At 37.1% G+C, this 22,552-nt stretch overlaps 1 protein-coding gene across 1 annotated transcript in view; it reads right to left on the reverse strand.

The window, feature by feature from the left end:
• The window catches only part of PNPT1 (polyribonucleotide nucleotidyltransferase 1), a gene marked incomplete at both ends in the record, with an annotated part of 53,291 nt that overhangs the window by 28,346 nt on the left and 2,393 nt on the right, over positions 1-22,552 (reverse strand). Inside the window, 12 exons of the mRNA XM_080710997.1 lie at positions 3,515-3,617; positions 4,068-4,164; positions 7,627-7,684; positions 8,940-8,991; positions 9,515-9,701; positions 14,980-15,093; positions 16,133-16,180; positions 16,270-16,333; positions 18,085-18,134; positions 19,067-19,172; positions 20,175-20,249; positions 21,729-21,789. Coding sequence (XP_080567123.1) covers positions 3,515-3,617; positions 4,068-4,164; positions 7,627-7,684; positions 8,940-8,991; positions 9,515-9,701; positions 14,980-15,093; positions 16,133-16,180; positions 16,270-16,333; positions 18,085-18,134; positions 19,067-19,172; positions 20,175-20,249; positions 21,729-21,789 — 1,015 coding nt within the window. The remainder of the gene's footprint in view (positions 1-3,514; positions 3,618-4,067; positions 4,165-7,626; positions 7,685-8,939; positions 8,992-9,514; positions 9,702-14,979; positions 15,094-16,132; positions 16,181-16,269; positions 16,334-18,084; positions 18,135-19,066; positions 19,173-20,174; positions 20,250-21,728; positions 21,790-22,552) is intronic.

Here is a 22,552-nt window from a genome sequence, read left to right on the forward strand (position 1 = left end):
GAGTGCCCCTGGGTTCCCAGTACTGCAAAATAAACAAACAAATAAATAAATAAATAAATAAATAGGGATGAGAGTGTAGCTCAGAGGTAGAATGACCCTGGGTTCAACTCCCAGTACTACAAAAACAAAACAAAACAAAACAACCCAAAACCAAACTATAGAAAATAAAAAGGACTGGAGTAGAGCAACATCCCTGGGTTAAATCCCTAGTACCACCAAAAAAAGGGTGTGTGTTGGGGGGGGGGTATAATAATTTGAATGAGTCCTTAGATTTCAGAAGAAAATAAAAGGAAAAACAAAAACACAGTACACTATTAAACACTAAAAAAAAAAAAAAAAAAAAAAAAACCAACTCAGAATTCTATACCCAAGCCCAGTATGGTGGTACATGCCTATAATCCCAGCACTTGGGAAGCTGAGACAGGAGGTTCTAAGGTTTGAGAATAGCCTCCAATGTAGTGAGACTCTCAGCAACTCACTGAGTCCCTGTTTCAAAACAAAAACATAAAAAGAGCTGGGAGTATAGCTCAGAGGTAGAATGCTTCTGGGTTTAACCAACCTCCGGTACTACAAAAAAAAAAAAAAAAAGAATTCTATACCCAACAAAAAGATTCTTTGTACATAAAGGCAAAATAAAGGCTGGGCATGACAGTGCATGCCTATAGTGTCAGTACGTGTGAGACTGAGGAAAAGGATCACAAGTTCAAGGCCAATTTAGCAATTTAACTAGACCCTGTTTCAAAATAAAAAGGGAAGATGATGTAGCTCGGAGGGAGGCTAGGTAGAATGCTTCTGGGTTCAATTCCCAGTATGAACACACTTACACCCCAAAATAAAAAACGTTTCCTATTAACTAAAAGTAAGAATTTGTTGCTAGACATGGTGGCACAGACCTATAATCCTAATACTTGGGAAGCTGAGGCAAGAGGATTGAAGATGGAGGCCAACCTCAGAAATTTAGTGAGACCCCTCCAGCAACTTATCAAGATTGTGTTTCAAATAAAAAATACAAAGGGCTGGAGGTTGTAGCTTGGAGGTAGACTGCCTTGGGTTCAATCTCTAGCACCAAGTTAAAAAGTAAGAATTTGTGAGAAGATCAAAGAGTAATCCTAAAGGAAATCTGTCAGACTGAAGGGAAATGATACTGGCAGAAAATATGGATGTTCAGGAAGAATGTATCAGAAATGATAAGTATGTAGGCCAATATTAGACTCTTCTTCCTCTAAGTTCTTTTAATACATATGAATGTTTAAAATAATATTTAGATGTAACTCAAGGAAAGAGAAAAATGCATCTCAAGGTTTCCTCATTTTAGGTGAAATGGTACAAAATTAACTCTAAAAAGACTGAAAAATTCTGTTACCACTATAGTAAGCACTGAAAAATAATGTAGAGGTCAGCTGAAAAGCAAAACCAATGTACTAAAATAAAATTCTAAAAAGTATTAAAATTAATTCAAAAGGGCAGAAAGAAACACAATCCTAAGGGGCCAAAGAAAAACAAGTAATAGAATGATAAAGCTAAGTTCAATCCCATCAATAATTAAACACTGACTACTATTCCAGCTAAAGGCAGAGATTGTCAGTACGAACAGCAAAACAATGCAGATACTGGAGGGCGGGGATGGGGTGTGTGTGTGTGTGTGTGTGTGTGTGTGTGTGTGTGTGTGTGTGTGTGTGAAGTTACTGGGGCTTGAGCACAGTTTTAGTTACTCAGCATTCTATCTCCTAGCTACACCCCAGCTCATTTTTTACTTTTTGTTTTGAAGCAAGGTCTCATTAGGTTGCTGAGAGCCTAAGTTGAATCTTTGATCCTCCCATCTCTTCCTTCCAACTACTGGGACTAAGGTGTGTGCCACCATGCCTGGCTTAAAGATAAAAACTTTACTGAAAGACATAAAAGAAAATACTTGAATTAAGATGTGACAGACTATATTCACTGTAAAGACTGATATAAACTGTAAAATGTCATTTCTCTCTCAAATCAATAGATTAAGTGCAATTCCAATGTATATCTTGGAAGAATTTTTTTAAGAACAAGATATAATTCTAAACATCAAAGAAACAAATACACTTGAAAGCAAAGACAACTGTAGGGGAAGGAGGAGGCAAACAGGGAAGATTTGCTTCTTAGACATTAAGATACACCCCAAGCCATAACAATAAAAAGTTTGGCAACAGCCTGGGATATTTACAAAACAGTAACAGAGAACATACGTAAAATGTATTTATAAACTTTAAATCTGATAAGCTGACATATGGTCTTGTTAAAGTGGCATATAGTATGGAGGTTTTCCTTAACACTAGGTGTAAGAATAAATCCCCAGATAAATTAATGGTCTAAATTTGATAGCTAAAACTAGAATGCTAATAGGAAAAAAAAAAAAAATCAGGAGCACAATTTTTCAATCTGAGGCAAGGAATGATTCTTAAAACTTTAAAAGTAAAATCCATGAAAGTGAAAAGGATTAACTACATCAAAACAAGATTTCAGGTATACTCGACATACAGACTAGTACAGACAAAATTTAAAGGCAAAAGACAAAAATGGAAACAGCTATATAAAGTGTGGCTTGTTAACTCAAGTAGTACTTAAAATGCATAAGAAATTACTGTGAAATAGCAGGTAAAATACAGTAAGCCATAGCTGGTCAAAGGCTACGCACTGAAAATTCACAAAGAGCACACTTGAACCAAGGCGACATCACACAACTCTAGGGAATACAATATAAGTGAGAACAGTGTGCTGGAGGCGTGCGGTCCTCCAGGGTATGGTTTCTACAGTGAGCATGTTCACTGACTAATACAAAAGAGATTTTCAGCCTCACTAGTACATAGAAATACAAATTAAAACAACAAGATACCGATCAGAATGGTAAAATAATGACTAACCTAAGAATCTTAAAAAAGAGGTTTAAGGCATGATACCATACACAAAACAATAAATACATATATAGGTAAATGAATGAACAGAAAATGAACTAAAAGAAATATGTGTGAATTACCTATGAATACAAAAAGAGGGCTGAGGTGCCAGGTAATGGAGAAAACAAACGAGGGCCACGAAAAGACCAAAAATGGTAACATGCCACACATGGAGGGTATGAGTGACTCAATTTTGTATACCTAAGATTGAAAGAAAAATATAACTTAAAATACCTGATAATTCTATAAGATTAAAAACAGATCAGCAGTTACCTAGAAGAAGGGACCAGGAAGAAGAGATTAAGAGGCAAGAGGACTGGCAGGTGTGGTAGTCCACACCTGTACTTCGGAGGCTGAGATGGGAGGATCAGAGGTTCACGGACAGACTCAACAACTTAACGAGGCCGTCTGTAACTTAGTGAGACCCTGTTTCAAAATAAAAAATAAAATAGGGCTGCGAGTGTATCAATAATATCATATTGCACATGATAAAAACCTATAGCATTTATATGTTTCTACTAGATCTAATTAAACAATCATCAAATAATAAATAATTCAGCAAAGAAATATATATATATATATAATCTTACCTGTGTTTGTCCCCTTTGAAATAATGCTGATCCATGAAGAGTTTTAAACATATCTACTTCACAACTTATATTCCTAAGTGAAGTCAAATCTCGCCCATCACACCTATAATCAGGAAAACAAGTAGTAAAGCTATGCTGGAAGTCAGAAAAATTATGTCATCTTTTAATGTCTACCAAGAAGTTCTCAACTCCAACTTTGTATCATAATCCCCTGTAAAACTTTAAAAAAGAATACATAAGCTTGTGGCTCACCCTACATTCCACTGAATCAGAATGTCTGAGGTTGTAATCTATGTATCTGTATCTTTAAAAAGCTCTGCAGGTAATTTTGATGTGCAGTCACTGCTCTGCACCTATGTATGGCCCAAGACAGCCACACATCCAAGCAATCCATATATATGCTGTTTCTTTATTAGATGCCCATTTATGAAATAAATATTACTTTTAACTCTTCACTTGAAAACCAGATCCTTTCTTTGAGGAAGCTGCCACTTTCAAGACAACGTGTAAAGGTAGTGCAAGCTTCAATTGTATTAAAAGAGGGTATGTTTACCTTTTGTATTCATTCAAAATAATACTTCTAAAAACCTCCTTTGCAACAACATTGAAGGATTCTATTATCTCATATGGATCGGCCTCTGGAAACTTTTCTATAGAAAAAAGACAAATCAAAAATGTTTCCTCACATCACCCAAGCACCATCTTCTACCCCATTAAGATGTATGACTACAATGCACCAATTAAAAAATTTTTTTAAAAAAGTTTTCTCTACCTAGAAGACAAGATTTCTCTAGAATTCACAGCATCAAATCAATTACTATTGGAGTAAGCCAAGGGAGTTGACTCTAAATACTTAGTCCTCAGGCAAACAAAGTAGATGAATTAGATGTTCTCAAGTAAGTGAAACACATTAAGTATTAAATCCCTGAAATGTGTGGTTATTGGTAACTTAAGTTTGCTTTCTACCAAACTAATAATGCTTTGCAATCAGCTCCCTCTCATATTATTTTGACAAACCCAGCCAACCTTAGTATATGAAAAGACTTAACTGATAATTTTAAGAGAAGTCACCCTTGTTTTTGCTTTGTCAACTTTTACTTAATTTGCAACAGGAACAATTTTCTTTATATATTAAAAATCCCTACCAATTATCTCACAGTTAACATTTATCAAGGGCTTTCATGAGCCAGGCACTTTTCAGGTGCTTTTTTTGTGTGTGTGTGGTACTGCAGTTCCTGGAAAGCCTTCTACCTCTGGGTTACACTCCCAGACCTATTTTTATATATTTTATTTGGAAACAGGGTCTCTTCAGCCGCTGGCTTCGAATCTGCGCGATCCTCCTGTCTCCGCCTCCCAAGTGCGGGGATTACAAGCGTGAGCCACCACACCCAGCTACAGGTGCTTTTTTAAAATGCCTTTAATCATAACAATTTATGAGGTAAGTTCTATTATTATCCCCATCCTACAGAAGAAAAACACTAAGGCTTAAAGAAGTGAAGTGCAGGCGGGCATGGTGGCGCACACTTGTAATCCCTGCACTTGGGAGGCTGAGACAGGAGGATCACACAGGTTCGAAGCCAGCCTCAGCTACTTAGTGAGACTCTCAGCAACTTAATGAGACCCTGTTTCCAAATAAAAATATAAAATATTTTATAAAATATAAAATAAAAATATAAAATATGCTGGGAGTATAGCCCGGAGGTAGAAAGTGAAGTGCAAGCCAGGTGTGGTATCACATGCTTGTAATCCCAGCATTCAGGAGGCTGAGACAGGAGGATCTCGGTTTGTGGACACCCTCAGCTACTTACTGAGGCCCTTTGAAACTCAGTGAGACCCTGTTTCAAAATAAAGAATAAAAAAATATGCTGCGGGTGTAGCTTGGAGGTAGAATTCCCCTGGGTTCCACCCCCAGTACTGCAAAAAAATAAAATAAAATAAAAATAAATAAAGGCTGGGGTTATAATGCCCCTGAGTTCAATCCCTGGTACTGCAAAAAGGGAATTAAAAAAAAAAAAAAAAGTAAAGTGCATAGCAATCTGTGTTAGTTACACAGACAGTAACTGACAAAGCCACGACCTGAATACAGATCTATCTGCCTCAAGGCTTTTGTTTTCTTAATTAGATGTGGTCTTGCTATGTTGTTCAGGCTCTTGAATAACTAGGATAATAGGTATGGGCCACCATACCTGGCAGTACCAAATTTTAAGTACTGTTCTCTTAAGTATCTGGTTTACTAAATAATATTTTGTGTGTGTGTGTGGTACTGGGAATTAAACCCAGGGGCATTCAACCTCCTGAGCTACACTCCCAGCCCTATTTTATTTTTTACTTGAAAATAGGGTCTCACTAAGTTGCTGATGAGGTTGCTGAGGCTAGCCACAAACCTGAAAGCCTCCTGTCTCAGCCTCCCAAGTACTGGAATTACAAACATGTGCCACCACACCCACTTAAATAATGCATAGCTTTAAAGTACGTAACTTAAACACAAGAAATGGCCACAGAGAGATAGGCATTATTATCTTCATCAGACAAGACTAACCTTAAATATTATACTTTAATATGAATTTTATGCTCTTTAACTGGGTTGCACTTGGGAAGAAAAACAATTAGTAACAAAATACTTAAAATTCTACCTAACTGGAGAGTTGACTATGTTTTATTGTATATAATACCACCACCAACAAAAAATTGTTTTATTTTTTATTTTTGGTGGGAGGCACTGAGGATTGAACCCAGGGGCATTCTACTTCCAAGATATACACTCAGCCCTTTGCATCTTTTATTCTGAAACAGGGTTTTGCCAAATTGCCAAAGGTGTCATTAAATTTCGAAGGGCTGGTCTTGATCCTGCAATCTTCCTGTCTTCACATCCCAAGCACTAGGATTCTAGGTGTGCACCACTGAGTCTGGCCAGAGTTTTTATTTTAAAATAAGAGAAATACTCTTATGAGAGGATATTAATCCATCAGTGGAAAAATTAACGAGAACTGTATGTTATACTTTCTACATATTCGGTTTGCATGAGGTTGTGTTATACATTAAAATTCTTTGCTTAATAATTCTTGGAAAGCTGGGTGTAGTGGCACACACTTTTAATCCCAGGATTTGGGAAGCTGAGACAGGAGGATCAGGGTTAGCAGACAGCCTCAGTTCCATCCCCAGTACTGCAAACAAACAAACAAACAAACAAATTCTGGAATGCTAGCCAGGCATGGTGGCACACACCTCTAATCCCAGTACTTAGGAGGTTGATAAAGGATGATCACAGGTTCAAAGCCAACCTTGGAAACTTAGTGAGACCCTGTATCAAAAAAAAAAAAAAAAAAGAAAGAAAAGAAAAGGAAGGATGGGAGTGTAGCCTTTCTGAGCTTCATCCCCAGTAAACCCCCCAACCCAAATAATTCTTTTTTTCCCCCCTGTGGTACTGGGGATGGAACCCAGGGAAATTTGACCTCTGAGCTACACCCCCAGCCCTATTTTTCATTCTTTATTTTGAATCAGGGTCTCCACTAAGTTGCAGAGGGCCTCACTAAGTAGCTGAGGCTGGTCACAAACCTGTGATCCTCCTGTCTCAGCTTCCTAAGTACTGTGATTACAAGCGTGCACCACCACACCCGGCTCCTACCCAAGTAATTCTGGGAAGCTGAATTATCTAAAGGTTTACATTTTATGTAATGTCAAGAGTAACAGCTTCAGTTAACACTTAACAAACACTATGTGCCAGGTATAGATGTAAACGATTCACTCATTTAATCTCCATAGACCAAGTATTGCTGGATTATAATTTCACAGTTCAAAGACTCAGAAATTTTAGACTATCAGGTTTTCAAATGACAGGACAGAGTGCTACTCATTCCAGAGGATGGGAGACTGAAGTAGAAAAGTTAGAAATATTTCATATTTAATATTTAGTAGGTGTCTACTCTATATTACTTGTTGTTAGTCACATTCACAGAAGTTAATAGAAGCTCAAAGATATATCATTACATAAATTTACTTAAAACTAAGGATCAATGAGAATAACTGATTTCTTCTGAGGTCTTACAAGTAAAATTTTTTAATAAATCTATTATTTCAAGCTTTTTCAAAGAAAAAAGAAAAAAGAAACTCACCTTTGAGTTGTTCCTCTGTATCTAATCTTATCTTGTTAACAGCTTCATCTCTGGAAATCTAAAAGAAACTTGAGGTCAGTTATTATATACACATGTAACACTAACATTTCTATTTTTTTTTTTTTTTTTTTTTTTGCGGGTCTGGGGATGGAACCCGGGGGCATTCGACCTCTGAGCTATACCCCCTGCCCTATTTTTCTTTATTTTGAAACCAGGTCTCACTGAGTTGCACAGGGCCTCACTAAGTAGCTGAGGCCATCCGCGAACCACAATCCTCTAGTCTCAGCCTCCCAAATGCTGGGATTACAAGCATGCGCCACCACACCTGGCTTAACATTTCTATAATAACATTTCTATTTTTAATTATTATGTAATTAACATGTTGCAAAGTACTCATATTTTTCTAATGGTAATATTTTTTAAAAGATTAGAACTGGTTATTGATTTCTAAGTTTTTTTTATTTAAATATATTTTCAAGATGGGTATGGTGATGCATAATTTCAGTACTTATTAGACTGAGACAGGACTGCAGGTTCAAGACCAGCCTCAGCAAGGCACCAAGACTCTTAGCAACCGGGCGTGGTGGCGCACGTTTGTAATCCCAGCATGCGGGAGGCTGAGACTGGAGGATTGCGGTTCGAGGACAGCCTCAGCTACTTAGTGAGGCCCTCTGCAACTCAGTGAGACCTGGTTTCAAAGTTAAGAATAAAAAATTGGGCAGGGGGTGTAGCTTGGAGGTAGAATGCCCCTGGGTTCCAGCCCCAGAAATGCAAAATAAATAAATAAATAAAATAAAATAAAATAAAATAGAGCTGGGGATGTAGCTTGGAGGTAGAATTCCCCTGGGTTCAATCCCCACTACCACAAACAAAACAATATATCTCCTTCCAAATATACATACATACATACATACATACATACATACATACATATTTGCACATTTCTCTAAAACTTGTATTAATAACTGAAGAATGAAGCCAGTTGCAGTAGTGCATGCCTATAATCCTAATACTTGGAAGGCTGAGAAAAGCGGATCGCAGGCCCAAGGCCAGTCAAGGTAACTTAGTGAGACCCTGTTCCAAAATAAAAAATAAAAAGAGCTAAGGTGTATCTCAAAGTTAGAATGCCTCTGGGTTCAATCCCCAGTACCAAAACAAAAAAATAAGAATGGACAAACAGGTAGGCTTTCACTCAACTTTTTGATAAGAGATTTTTATAAAATAGGACTAACATACATAAACAAAATTACGTAAGCTAAAACAACAAAGTAATCCTAGAACAATTACATAAGACACACTTCAGATATACCTACCTTATCATGTTCATAATCTGTAAAAACTGCATAAAGTTTCTCCATGGCAAATCTATTTTAAATACAAAATAAATGTTAGCATAACAATATCTAAATTATTAAGCAGTTTCTATTATAAACAAAACAAAACATTCATAATATACTACAAATTTAAAAATAAGCATTTCAAAAGGAATTAAAAATAGATATATATTGCCATTTATCACAGCTTATCTGTCTAGTACTTATGATACAGAACATAAATTTCTTTCTCACTCACACATTGTACTATGCTCCCTCCTTTGTCTTTAATTATGCAATTCATTCTTCCTTAGACTGAGTCATTATTTACTGTGAGCCTGTCTATGTGGCAGGCACTGTTCTAAACACTAAGGGTGGTGATTTCTTTCTGAAAAATTCAAGTTTCCCTAGATAATAAAAATATCATATGTTTAGTCTCTTCTTCCTGGACACAGTGAAATAAATGCTTTTCCCTTTTACTTAAAATTCAAAACCACAGCCTGGAACAGGGGTGTGACTTTATCCTTTTTAGGCATCTGCTGTTAATTTCACATTTTTTGTACAGATGTTCTTACTTATGAACGTGTTTCACAATCTCTGGAGAAGGGGTAAATATCTTCTGAGGTGTCCTCTTGGTAACACCAATTTCTTTCACCAACTGCTGGATACCCTGAATTATCTGTTGGGAATGTTTCACTCCAACTTTGATAGCGTGGCAAAAGTCCTGCTGTAAAATGTTCTCTGCAGAAGCTTCCAGCATGACTATTTAAAGCAGAAAAAAATAAAAAATAAAAAGGAATCACCATTAAAATTTACTAATAGAGCATTAAAAACACTACAACATGACAAATAACATCGGTCAATTTCATTTTGTAATATTTTCCTTCCTCAGAATAAACACACTTCTAAACTGTAAATAGAAGTAAATAAATAAGCCTTGATATTTAAACTTAAGTGCATATTTTTCTTAAATTTAATGAGGGACTCCCCATAAAAAGTGAAACAGAAAAGAATTTACATTTTTTAAAATTTGCCTTTAGCAATTAGTTTATTAGGAAATAAATCAAATAGCACAAAATTCAATCTTTTAAAGCATATAATTATATTACATTTTATTTATTTATTTATTTATTTATTTATTTATTTATTTATTTATTTATTTATTTATTTATTTGGTGGTACTGGGGTTCCTGGAAGCCCTTCTACCGCTGGGCTACACTCCCAGACCTATTTTTTATATTTATTTATTTGGAAACAGGGTCTCTTAAGCCAGCAAGGCCGGCTCCAAACCAGTGCGATCCTCCTGTCTCCACTTCCCAAGAGCGGGGATTACAAGCGTGCGCCACCATGCCCAGCTAATTACATTACTTTTAATGTGTTTTAAATGTAATTTAAAAATATATGACATAGCTGGGCATGGTGGTGCACATTTGTATTCCCAGCATTAGGGATATGGCCAGCCTTAGGTACTTATCGAGGTCCTTTGCAACTCAGCGAGACCCTATTTCAAAATAAAGAATAAAAAAATAGGGCTGGGGATGTTACTCAGAGGTAGAACAGAGGTAGAATGCCCTTGGATTCCATCCTTAGAACACACACACACACACACACACACAGACATTAGCTATCTAATAAATGTTCCCTGTTTAACAATTATTTAAAGTAATCTTCCATTGAATTCTGACTCCTTATATTATCCAATTTTTGCACAAATGGGGAAATGATTGAACTGATCCTGTTTCAAGTAAGCAAACAAAAAGACCCTAGCTGTCATCATTAAAAAAAAAAAAAAAGAGTTTAGATCTGGGCATGGTGGCACACACTTGTAATCCCATCATTCGAGAGGCTGAGACAGGAGGATCACGGCTCGCGGACAGCCTCAGCTACTTAGTAAGGCCCTCCGTAATTTAGTGAGAACCTGTTTCAAAATAAAGAATAAAATATAGGGCAGGGGGTGTAGTTCGGAGGTCGAATGCCCCCAGGTTCCATTCCCACCCGCAAATAAATAAATAAATGCTTCACATTCTGGAGGGCTAAATAGCCTCCTGGCTACCTGCGTGTCATTTATGTGTCCTTCAATATGTACAAAGTCAAAGATCATAGAAATGCATACTTATCAACATATCTCATGTATTTAACATCATGTCACTAAAATTTATTATCCAAATCATCACTTTTAAGTCTTCTAATTATTATCTAGCGTGAAAACAATCTCCGTATGTGCTTTAGATGTTGGAATTTCTTGTAGACCCATGAAAAGATCTAATACTTGTGTCATCAGTCATGAAAGAACAGAAGAAAGAAGGCAAAACTGGAAAAAAGATGGCTAGAAATTCTTTCAAATTTGGCAAACATATAACTGAGAGATTTGAGAAGTTGAATAAATCCTAAACAGAGTAAACCCAAAGAAAGAAAATCTTGAAACCAGCTAGAGAAAAAGGATAACTTACCTAGAGGGGAAAATCAATTAAAATAACAACGGATTCATTATTAGAAATCATGGAGAGCTAGATGTGATGGCCCCCATCTGTAATCCCAGTACTTGGGAGGCTGAGGCAGGAGGACCACAGGTTCAAGAACAGCCTCAAAAAGTAATGAGACTTTCAGCAACCTAGTGAGACCTGTTTCAAAATTAAAATAGGGCTGGAGGTGTAGCTTGCAAATAGAATGCCCCTGGGTTCAACCCCAAGTAACAGGAAAAACAAAGCCAAACAAAATGAAAAACAAACAAACAAAAAACAAGGCAGGCAGAAGTGTCACAACAGTTCACAGGCCCTGAAAGAAAAGAACTAGCAACCCAGAATGCTACAGCCAGTAAAAATGTATAGGAATGAGGGAGTGAGGGGGAAACTGAGTCTCAAATGAAGGAGAACCAAGAGAATTTGTTAACAGCAGACCTACCCGAAGAGAATGGCTAAAAGAAATTCTCTACACAGAAAGGAAACAATAAAACAAGAAACTAAACCATCAGGATGACAAAGAACATGGTAGATAAAAATACGGGTATATACAATAGGCTTCCTTTCCCTCGAGTTTTCCAGATTATGTCTGTTGGTTGAAGCAAAAGGAAAAAACAACACTGCCTGATGTGGTTCTGAATGTAGACACATATTAAAAAATGGTATTGCGATCCGGGCGTGGTGCTGCACGCTTGTAATTCCAGCACTTGGAGGCTGAGACAGAAGGATCGCACAGGTTTGAAGCCAGCCTCAGCTGGAAACAGGGTCTCACTAAGTTGCTGAGAGCCTCACTGAGTAGCTGAGGCTGGCTTTGAACCTGCGCGATCCTCCTGTCTCAGCCTCCCAAGCGCGGGGATTACAAGCGTGTGCCGCCACGCGCAGCCTCAAACAAATTTTGCTTTCACTAAGTAAGCCTCAAAGTAATTCCTTTTAAAGTATGTTTTAAAGGACAATTCCTGATAGGTCTGAATCTATAGATCTGTGCTGTCCAACTAAACTACTAGACACATATGACTATTTACATTTAAATTAATTAAAGTTATGTAAAATTAAAAGTTTGGTTCCTTATTCACTCCAGCCACATTTCAACTACTCAATAGCTACCTATTCTTGCTCAATAAGGCTGTGCTTTAGAGATCCAAATCACTAAACATTTTGGTAATTAAATGGTAGCAATTACTATTACTATGGCTTTTATCTTAGAAGTCCCATGACAGTGGTATTTGACTTGGGCCCAAGATTAACCGTAACACATGAAAAAGGGGGTTTATTTTATGAGAGAGCAGGCTGAGTATCTTCACATAAGTATTGATGTTAAAGTAAGAAATGTAGGGTGGTAATTCCTGAAGCCAGTTTCTTTACAGGCTGACTCGGTTCACTCTCAGCCTAATTATGCCAAACTACTCTCTGGGGTTTCTATAGCCTCCAGAGTCTCACTCTTGATTTAGAGCAACAAGTGAGAAGAGCCTAGAGGGTTTCTATGGCATCCTAAAGATGCAGCAAATGTCCTTTGTTCATTTCTCCAATGTCTACTTAAAATCAGAGTGGCTCTTCAACTCTAACATAGTGGATTATTTGACCAACTGGAAGCAAGCTTATTTCTGTCTTAAAGATAATGGCAAATATTAACTTTATCCTTACTAGAAACCAGGTTACTTTGTAAACCTTGATTTTTGTCCTCAGACTATCACCCTGTAATGTAACCAGACCAATTTACTAATTGAAACTAAATGAATAATGTAACTTGATGCAACAAAACAAAACAAAACAAACTCAGCCATGGATCAAGTGAACTTTAAATTTTAAACTAGTACTTTCATGGGGCTCTTTCCAAGGTGCTCAAATATGATGTGGCTTCCCTAAATCCCTCTCTAATTTGTGATAATTTCCCACAGTATGAATTCCAGCCTCTAGAAGAATCCTAAGACCATGTCCTTGTTCCCCCTGCAATCAAGTTCTCAAGTGCCACAGTTCTGCCCAATGAGAGGGGAGTGGAACTACTGTGTGGAGATTAGCACTTTTTTTTAATTTTTATTTTTTTGTGGTACTGGGGGTGGAACCCAGAGGCTTTCTACTTCCGGGCTATACTCCCAGACCCATTTTATATTTTATTTGGAAACAGGGTCTCACTAAGTTGCTTAGAGCCTCACTAAGTATCTGAGGCTGGCTTCGAACCTGCATGATCCTCCTGTCTCAGCCTCCCAAGCGTGGGGATTACAAGCGTGCGCCACCACGCCTAGCTGTGGCTGAGATTAGCACTTTAAAAGAGAGGGACCTTCCTCAGCAGTCACATGCCTTTTTGCTATTCTCCTGTTTATTCTTCCTTCTGCCTTTAGGTCAGATGAATTGGCCAGAGCATTGGTTTTCAGTCTGTAAGCATGACAAGGGGCCAAGCTAAAAAGTAGCAGAGGTAGAAAGAGACTGGATTTCTTAAGACAACATGGAGTCACTATCATTATCCTGGACTTACCACTTCCTAAGGTCTTTTACCTAAGAAAAAATTGTTTTCCACCTTGTTTATGCTGTGTTATTTGATTTGACAACACAATCACCAACTAATATGTGGATAGAGTATAAACTCCTATTATGTGTCTTATCTGTCCTTTGGTGTCCAGTTCTAAATCCATTACTGACTAACATACCAATAAATGCAAATAGTGTTTTACACATCTTTTATACAGAAAAAAAGCACTAAAAATTTGATAGTTTACCTTATGTTTCACCAATACGTTCCCATGGCAGAAGATGCCATGTCAGAAAGTCCAGACTATCAAATGTCACATAGTAGAAAAAACTGATAAGTTTCCTTAAGTAATTTGTCCAAGGTACATGATTCCAGCAGTTGACACAGGTTTCAAACACAGGTCTTTTATTTTTTGTGTGTGTGGTACTGAAGATTGAACCCAAGGGTGCTCTACTCCTAAGCCAAACATCCAACCCTATTTTCCTTTTCTTTTGAAACAGGATCTCACTAAGTTATGGTGCTCTGGTTTTTATCCTCTTGGCTTAGCCTCCCAAGTATTGGTGTTACAAGCATGTGCCACTACGCCTGGCTCAAGCCCAGATCATTCTGATTACTAAAGCTCATTCTCCTTCCATAGGCTAGAATGAGGCCATGGTTTCCATTTATGCAATTATGGCATTTTTATTACAGAAAATAAGTAAAAGTGACCCATGGTTACTTAATTTTTTCTACTTTATTACTAGTTTTCCACTTATGAAAAATAGGTTACCTCTTTCTCAGTAGAAACCAAGTGGGCTTACAATGACTTAACTGGCTAAAGGAAAATATTCAAACCAATGATTACCTTATTAGATTCAGAACTTCTATTTTTAGATTACTATTTGTATACAAATAACTAAAATTACCTTGATAAAGATTTTTATTTATTTCAATGAAGGTTGAAAATCCTATAATTTTAGATACTATCTGATAAAAGCAGACACTACCAAATATAACAGAGATAAGACAAAATAAAAATCTTCATGTCCATTATCAAAATATACATATAAAATGCATGATAAGAAGTGAGAACTAGTAGTTGAAATTCTAGAACAAATGTGTTATTTATAATACTTACCAATCTGACTTTTAGGTGCTCCAGCAACCACTAAATTTAAAGTACTAGAAGACATTTCTTTTCTTGTTGGGTTAACAATACATTCTCCATCAATCATTCCTATTCGTACAGCCCCTAAAATATATTAAAATATTGGCAACTATTTAACATTCACTTTTTCCCCTTCTCTGGATTGAACCCAGGGGGATTCTATCTCTCTAAGCTATACATACTCCCAGCCCCTTTTATTTTGAAACAGGGTCTTGCTAAGTTGCTGATGTTGGCCTTCTGTCTCAGACTTCTAAGTACTGGGATTATAGGCATGAATCACTACTGTGACCTGCTAAAATGTCCATTTTCAAGGTATTACTCTAGTGATGGCTTCAGTGCCCTATCTTTATGGCCACAGAACAAAATTCCTTCCTCCCATTGCATTAAAGGTCCACATCCTTCCACACCCTACCTTCTGGCTCATGGACCACCTGGACTGCTGGAATATACCATTCCTTCCACACTTTTTCAGTTTTGCTCGTGCTCCTCTCCTGGACTAAACTGTACTCTCTCCAAAATAAATGTTTACACTTGATCCTGGTGAAGTTCACCTTATATGCAGGTTATTTTGAAAAGTCATCTTGGACAACTTGAACCTTCAAAACCAAACCTTTTCCTATACTTTTATAATATTATTTGCAAATAACCACCTCTTTTTCCTATTTATACTGAAAGCAAGAACAGTGTTTTTCATTTTGCACTGCTGGTCTGCCTTTTTTCCTTCAGTGCTTATACTAGCTAGGATTTGGGACACCAGATAATTATTTACTTGATGAAGTTTATTACATGTATGACTTATAAGAGCTGTAAGCTACAAACATGACCATTTTATCCTGAAAGAGTATGTGCTCTGATAATTTCCCACTGCGAAGAAAGTTCTCTAACCAAAAGCAGCAACTAAGTGAAAATATAGGGATATAAAATCTACAGCACTTTTACATACTGCTACTGAAAGCAAGACAAAGATGAAAATGTCTGAAAGACCTGCAAAGACTCTTAAGACTATTTCAACTCTCTGAGAGGTAATAAATCAGGGCCGATAAATCTATGCCCTTGCTATAATGTGCCCACTATTATTTGCTGAAAGAACATAAAGACCAGTTATTTTCAAATCCCAACTTACCAACAGGTCCATTCCAAGGAATATCTGATAATGACAGGGCTACAGAAGCTTAAAATAGGGGAAAAATAAGAGCCGAAATTAAAACATTCATTGCTTTTAAAAATCAAGTGATAATTTTAGACTATTTTTATACTTACCACCATTAATTGCTAGGATATCAGGTTCATTAATACCATCTACTGCTAGTAGATTGCAAAGGACCTGGTACAAAAAAAAAAAAATTGAACATAGAAAACTTTGCTTGATTAGAGAATATTAAAAATTAATAGCAACATTCAATATGGGAGCACTTATATGGTTAAGAGTATGGACTTTAAATCCAAACTCCTTAACTTAGGTTGTATTTAAATTTTTGACACTGGGCAAATTGTTTTAATTTACCCTTGAATGTTTCCTCATCTTTAAGAAAGAAAATAATGGATCTTCCTAAACAGTTCATGTAAGAATTAGACATAGTATGTGCAATGCCAGATGTGGTGGCAAACACTTGTAATCACAATACTTGCGAGGCTGAGACAGGAGGATCACAGGTTTGCAGCCAGCCTTAGCTACTTAGTGAGGTCCTCTGCAACTAAGTGAAACCCTGTTTCAAAATAAAGAATAAAAAATAGGACTGGGGGTACAGCTCAGAGGTAGAATGCCCCTGGGTTCAATCCCCAGTACTGCAAAGAAAAAGAAAGAAAGAAAGAAAGAAAGAAAGAAAGAAAGAAAGAAAGAAAGAAAGAAAGAAAGAAAGAGAAAGGAAGAAAGAAAGAAAATGTGCTCATTTGCCACAATACTAGGTACACTACAAGTATTCAGTAAATGTTAGCTGCATGGTTCTATTATCTGTTTATAAGCAAAGACAAAAGAAATCAATGATTTACTGTATACTGCAATGATGAGCCAATGTCAAATTCTTTTTTTTTTTTCTGGAACTAGAGACTGAACCCAGGGGTATTCTACCTCTGAACTATACTCCCAGACCTTTTTATTTTGAAACACAGTCTTGTTTAGCTGCTGAGGGTTTGACTAAGTTGCTTCAAATTTATAATCCTCCTGTCTAAGCCTCCCAAGTATTGGGATTACAGGTGTGTGCCATCATTCCCAGCTCTATGCTGAGAATCTCAGCATTTGGGAGGCTGAGACAGGAGGATTGTGGTTCAAGGACAGCTTCAGGAACTTAGTGAGGCCCTTTGCAACCCAGTGAGACCCTGTTTCAAAATAAAGAATAAAATATAGGACTGGGAGTATGACTCAGAGGTAGAATGCCCTTGGGTTCCATCCCCAGTATCAGGAAAAAAAAAAATATTAGTATATAACAAAGTAGAACAAAGTTCAGAAGATTCAGTAATAAAGATAGAAAATAAAAAATTAGTTGTATCAATAGTCCAAATCTAATCTGTACTAATATGACAAGGTCCAGCCACCCAATCTGGCTCCTACCTGCCTCAATCACACTGGCCATCTTTCTTTTCTTTTCTGAGCCACACCCCAGCCTTATTTTTTATTCTTTATTTTGAAACAGGGTCTCACTAAGTTGTGGAGGGCCTAAGTAGCAGAGGCTGGCCAGAAACCTACGATCCTCTTGTCTCAGCCTCTCAAGTACTGGGATTACAAGCGTGCACCACCACTCGGCTCACTGACCTTCTTTCAAACTCACTAATTCCCTTCCTGCCTCAAGGTGCACGCTTGTAATCCCAGCATTCAGAAGACTGAGACCAGAGGATCACAGTTTGCGGACAGCCTGAGCTACTTAGTGAGGCCCTTTGCAACTTAGTGATACCCTGTTTCAAAATAAAGAATAAAAAATAGGGCAAGGAGTGTAGCTCGGAAGTAGAATGCCCCTGGGCTCCACCCCCAGACCCGCAAAAAATAAAATAAAGTTTTTATAATGTTTAGTCTAGAAAGAATTATAGAGATTAATAAGGTGTGATTGATCTGGAAACAAATAAACCTACAGCAGAACTTACTTGTGTATCATAAAAGTAGCCAGCTGGAAATAGAGGCCTAATCGAACGATCTGCCAAAGAAAAGAAAAGAAAAAAAACATTAAAAAGTACTGACATAGTTGCTTTAGTTTTTAAAAATTCTGAAAGAATACATCTATCTAGCTGTTCAATATGTCAAAACCAAACAAACAAACAAAAAAATACCAAACTCTTTGGACTGATTTGATAAGAGGGAGGTAGATTAATATCAATGTCTCAATTAATACAAACCATGACTTAGAACAAAGTAGAAAATAGAATTATGACTAATAGCAAACCCAAAGAAAATGTTTCCTTGGTATTTTGTGTCTGATGAATATACTACATATATACAAACTAGCAATTCCTACATAAAAAAGCTATAAGCTAATCCCACAATATTTATGGATGTCATATATTAGAAAATTAAAGACATGATTCAGTAGTGATAAATACCATGTGTTTAATAATTACTATGCTAAACATAAAAATAAAAAATACTAAAAATAAATTCAACAGAGTAGAGGAAAGGGCCATGGAATTCATATGCTCAATGGAAGTTTATTAATTTAACCAATAAATATTTACCAAATGGCTATTCTATACAATGCATTATAAAAGGCACAGAAGATTTGGTAGTAAAAAAAGAAAAGTATCCTCAGCTACTTACTGAAGCCTTTTGAAACTTAGTGAGACCCTGCTTCAAAATAAAGAATAAAAAATAGGGCTGGTAGTATAGCTCAGAGGTAAAATGGCCCTGGATTCAAGCCCCAGTATCACCAAATTTAAAAAAAAGAAACAAAAGCTTTTTCTCATGGAGTCCACATTTGAGTGAGAAAACAGAGTATAAATAATCTCTGGTGGCATTCATGCAAAGAAGAAAAAATGTATGAGACACTGTACAATATAGGTAGAAAGGAAGAAATGCCAACAACTGGCTTCAAACAATCATTTGAGGGTTAATGCCTCTATGTTAACATCTTACCTATTATTCGACTTGTAAGAATTTCTCTATCAGAAGAACCAATCTCTCTTCTAAGGTAGTTTGTGGGAATTCTACCCGCTGCAGCAGCCTTCTGTCTGTAGTCAACCTGAAGTAGCAATGAAAAGTAAAGTTTATAAGATTGTGTCTTTTAGTAAAAACTATATCCTAAGAAGTACCATATAAATTCTAATTTTTCAGAGTTGCTAACATTTTTTTTTTTTGGTGGTACTGGGGTTCCTGGAAGCCCTCCTTCCTCCGGGCTACACTCCCAGACCTATTTTATATTTTTGAAACAGGGTCTCTTACGCCAGCACGGCTGGCTTCGAACCTGCGCGATCCTCCTGTCTCCGCCTCCCAAGCACGGGGATTACAAGCGTGCGCCACCACGCACGGCGTGCTAACAACATATTTTAGACTACGTGAAAATGTTTTATTTACTTTTAGTATTTTGTATCTCTCAGGGAAGACAATTTTTAGGAAGGTCCAGTCAACTGATACAGGAAGCCTTCCGCTTGGTAGTCAGATGACTACCTAGCTTATGATTTTCCACAGGAACTTATTTGGGTTGAGCCAATATCACCTTTTTCATCAACTTTGCTAGATATAACTGCATCCTCCTTTTTGTATTAGGAAGAAGCTATAAAATTCTAATAAACTCTTTACTTAACAGATACTTGCAGACTCATACTGAAGGCAAATCCATGAAGACAATGAATTCATTGCTTATTCAATATTAAAGTATTCGTGCACTTCTACTGATTTTTGTCAACTCTTGTACGTGGACATTTTTTATCTATTATTTTGGTGGTACTGGGGTTCCTGGAAACCCTTCTACTTTTGGGCTACACTCCCAGACCCATTTTATATTTTTATTTGGAAACAGGGTCTCTTAAGCCATCGAGGCTGGCTTCGAACCTGCGCAACCCTACTGTCTCCACCTCCCAAGTGTGGGGATTATAAGCGTGCGCCACCACACCCAACGTGTACCTGGACATTTTAAAGTGTGCTTACTACCAGCATGAAGAATCAGTTCAATCAGTTAAGTCTTAATCGTATAAACTCTACATTTACATTACATTATGGTTCAGACAAATCAGCAAATACTTACCACCAACGGCATGAACTGGGAAGGTGAAGGTTTTGTTTTACTGACCGCTGTGACCATCACTGCAGTGTCACCTGACTTAAACATAAAAAAATAACTGGTCAATGCCTTTGAAATCAGATATTAACATATAAGTAACAAATAAATAAATCCTCACCCCAATTAAACTCAAGCAAAAAGATCTTATTCCACATGATTAAAATGAAAATAGCTATTCCCAAGTAGTCCATCTTGATCCCTTCTACAGGTCATGATCTGTATGGAAAGAATCACTAAAAGGCTTATTGTAGCTGTTATATTCAGTGAATTGAGTCATATATCTTACGTGTGTGTGTGTGTGTGTGTGTGTGTGTGTTACTGAAAATTGAACCCAGAGTGTTCTACTTTTGAGTCATACCCCCAGCTGTATTTTTGAAACAGGGTCTCACCAGGTTGCTGGGTCTCTCTACATTGTGAAGCTGTCCTCAACCTATCCTCTTGTCTCAGCTTCCCAAGTAATGGGATTACAGATATGTGCCACACTCAGTTTCTATTCTACTTCTTATGAGAAAATTTACACTACAAGTGATAAAAATTTTCCAAATACTACTCATAAAAGTAACAATGAAATCAGTTTCTCTAGTAAATCCTAACAGATTTTTACTAACAGAACAAAATAAAACCTTAAATTGTTGGGCTTGGTGATGCATGCTTGTATTCTCAATATTTGGGAGGCTAAGACAGGAGGATCTTGGTTTGCAGACAGCCTTAGCTACTTAGTGAGGCCCTTTGCAATTCATTGAGACCCTATTTCAAAATAAAGAATTAAAAAATAGGGCTGGGGTTGTAGCTTGGAGGTAGAATGCCCCTGGGTTTCATCCCCAGTACTGCTAAACAAACAAACAAACAAACAACTTCAAGTTTAAAAAGGAATGTTTTAATTTTAATTTTTTACTCAGAAGTGATCTTAAAGGTCTTTTACTACATCTAGCCCCTTGACTTTCTGTTTTTTGTTTTTTTTTGTGTGTGGTACTGGGGATGGAACCCAGGGGCATTCTACCACTGAGCTATACCCCCAGGCCTATTTTTTATTCTTTATTTTGAAACAGGGTCTCACTGAGTTTTAAAGGGCCTCACTAAGTAGTAGCTGAGGTGGTCTGCAAACTGCGGTCCTATCTCAGCCTCCCAAATGCTGGAATTATAAGCATGTGCTACCACGTCCAGCTCACTTTCTGACTGAAATGGTTCTGACAGTAGAAATGAAATTAGTGTCTAAAATAATTGCCAAAACTACATCTCTAAGTTATATTATAGTATATACTCAGTACCAGTCTCCATAATATTTTTTTTCTTTTTGATGGTACTGGGGTTCCTGGAAACCCTTCTGCCTCGGGTAACACTCCCAGACCTATTTTTTTTATACTTTTTTATTTGAAAACAGGGTCTCCTACGCCAGCACAGCTGGCTTCGAACCTGTGCAATCCTCCTGTCTCTGCCTCCCAAGCACAGGGATTACAATTGTGCGTCACCACGCCCAGTTTTTTTAAAATGAAGTTTTAAAAAACCTTAACTTCTTACCTGTACTACAGCAGAGCCATCTGCAAATCTGGCCAGTTTTCCAGAGGATATTTCTATTTTTCTGTTTAAAAATAAAAAGTCAATACAAAATGACTTAGGCTACCAGTTCAAAATCCAGCATTGCATAAAATAATAAAAGAGTCTAACAAAAGATCTAAAGGCTACCAAGCCTCATGAGCCCTCTTCATTCAGTAAAAATAAACAAAAAGGGATAGGATGCATGTGGAGGGAATGAGATGCTATGAACAGCATTACTCCAACCTATACCCATCAAATATAAATTTGGTGTCTTGAAATACTTTAAATCTTGGATATGAATATGCTGCCAGCACTTCCCAAGAATATGAATTCTGAATACTAAGTGATCTCAGTGAAGGGAAATGGAGTATCTTTAACTAGATCTAAATAGATCCAAGACACTTAGAGCTGTGAAAGCAATAGTTCAACTCCAATAAAAGGGCTACTATCTCAGCATTTTGACATGAAGGTATATTCTCTTGATTATTCTCTGTAAGGTTAAATCTTTATTTTTGGCAATATGGTGATATGATTTGTAGGGACAATCAAGAAAAAAATACAGCAAGGCAAGAAAAGGTGGCACAGTGGCACACAGCTGTAATACCAGTATTTTAGAGGCTGGGACAGGAGGCCCACAGGTATGAGGGCAGTCTCAGCAATTTAGAGAGATCCTATTTCAAAACTAAAAAAACAAAAAGCTGGGTGTGTAAGAACACGCTTGTAATCCCAGTACTTGGGAGGCTGAGACAGGAAGATCATAGGTTTGTGGCCAGCCTCAGCTACTAAGTGAGGACCTCTGCAACTTA

This window comes from Muscardinus avellanarius (genome assembly GCF_963383645.1).
Source record: "Muscardinus avellanarius genome assembly, chromosome: 15".
In the NCBI taxonomy this organism is placed as follows: Eukaryota; Metazoa; Chordata; class Mammalia; order Rodentia; family Gliridae; genus Muscardinus; species Muscardinus avellanarius.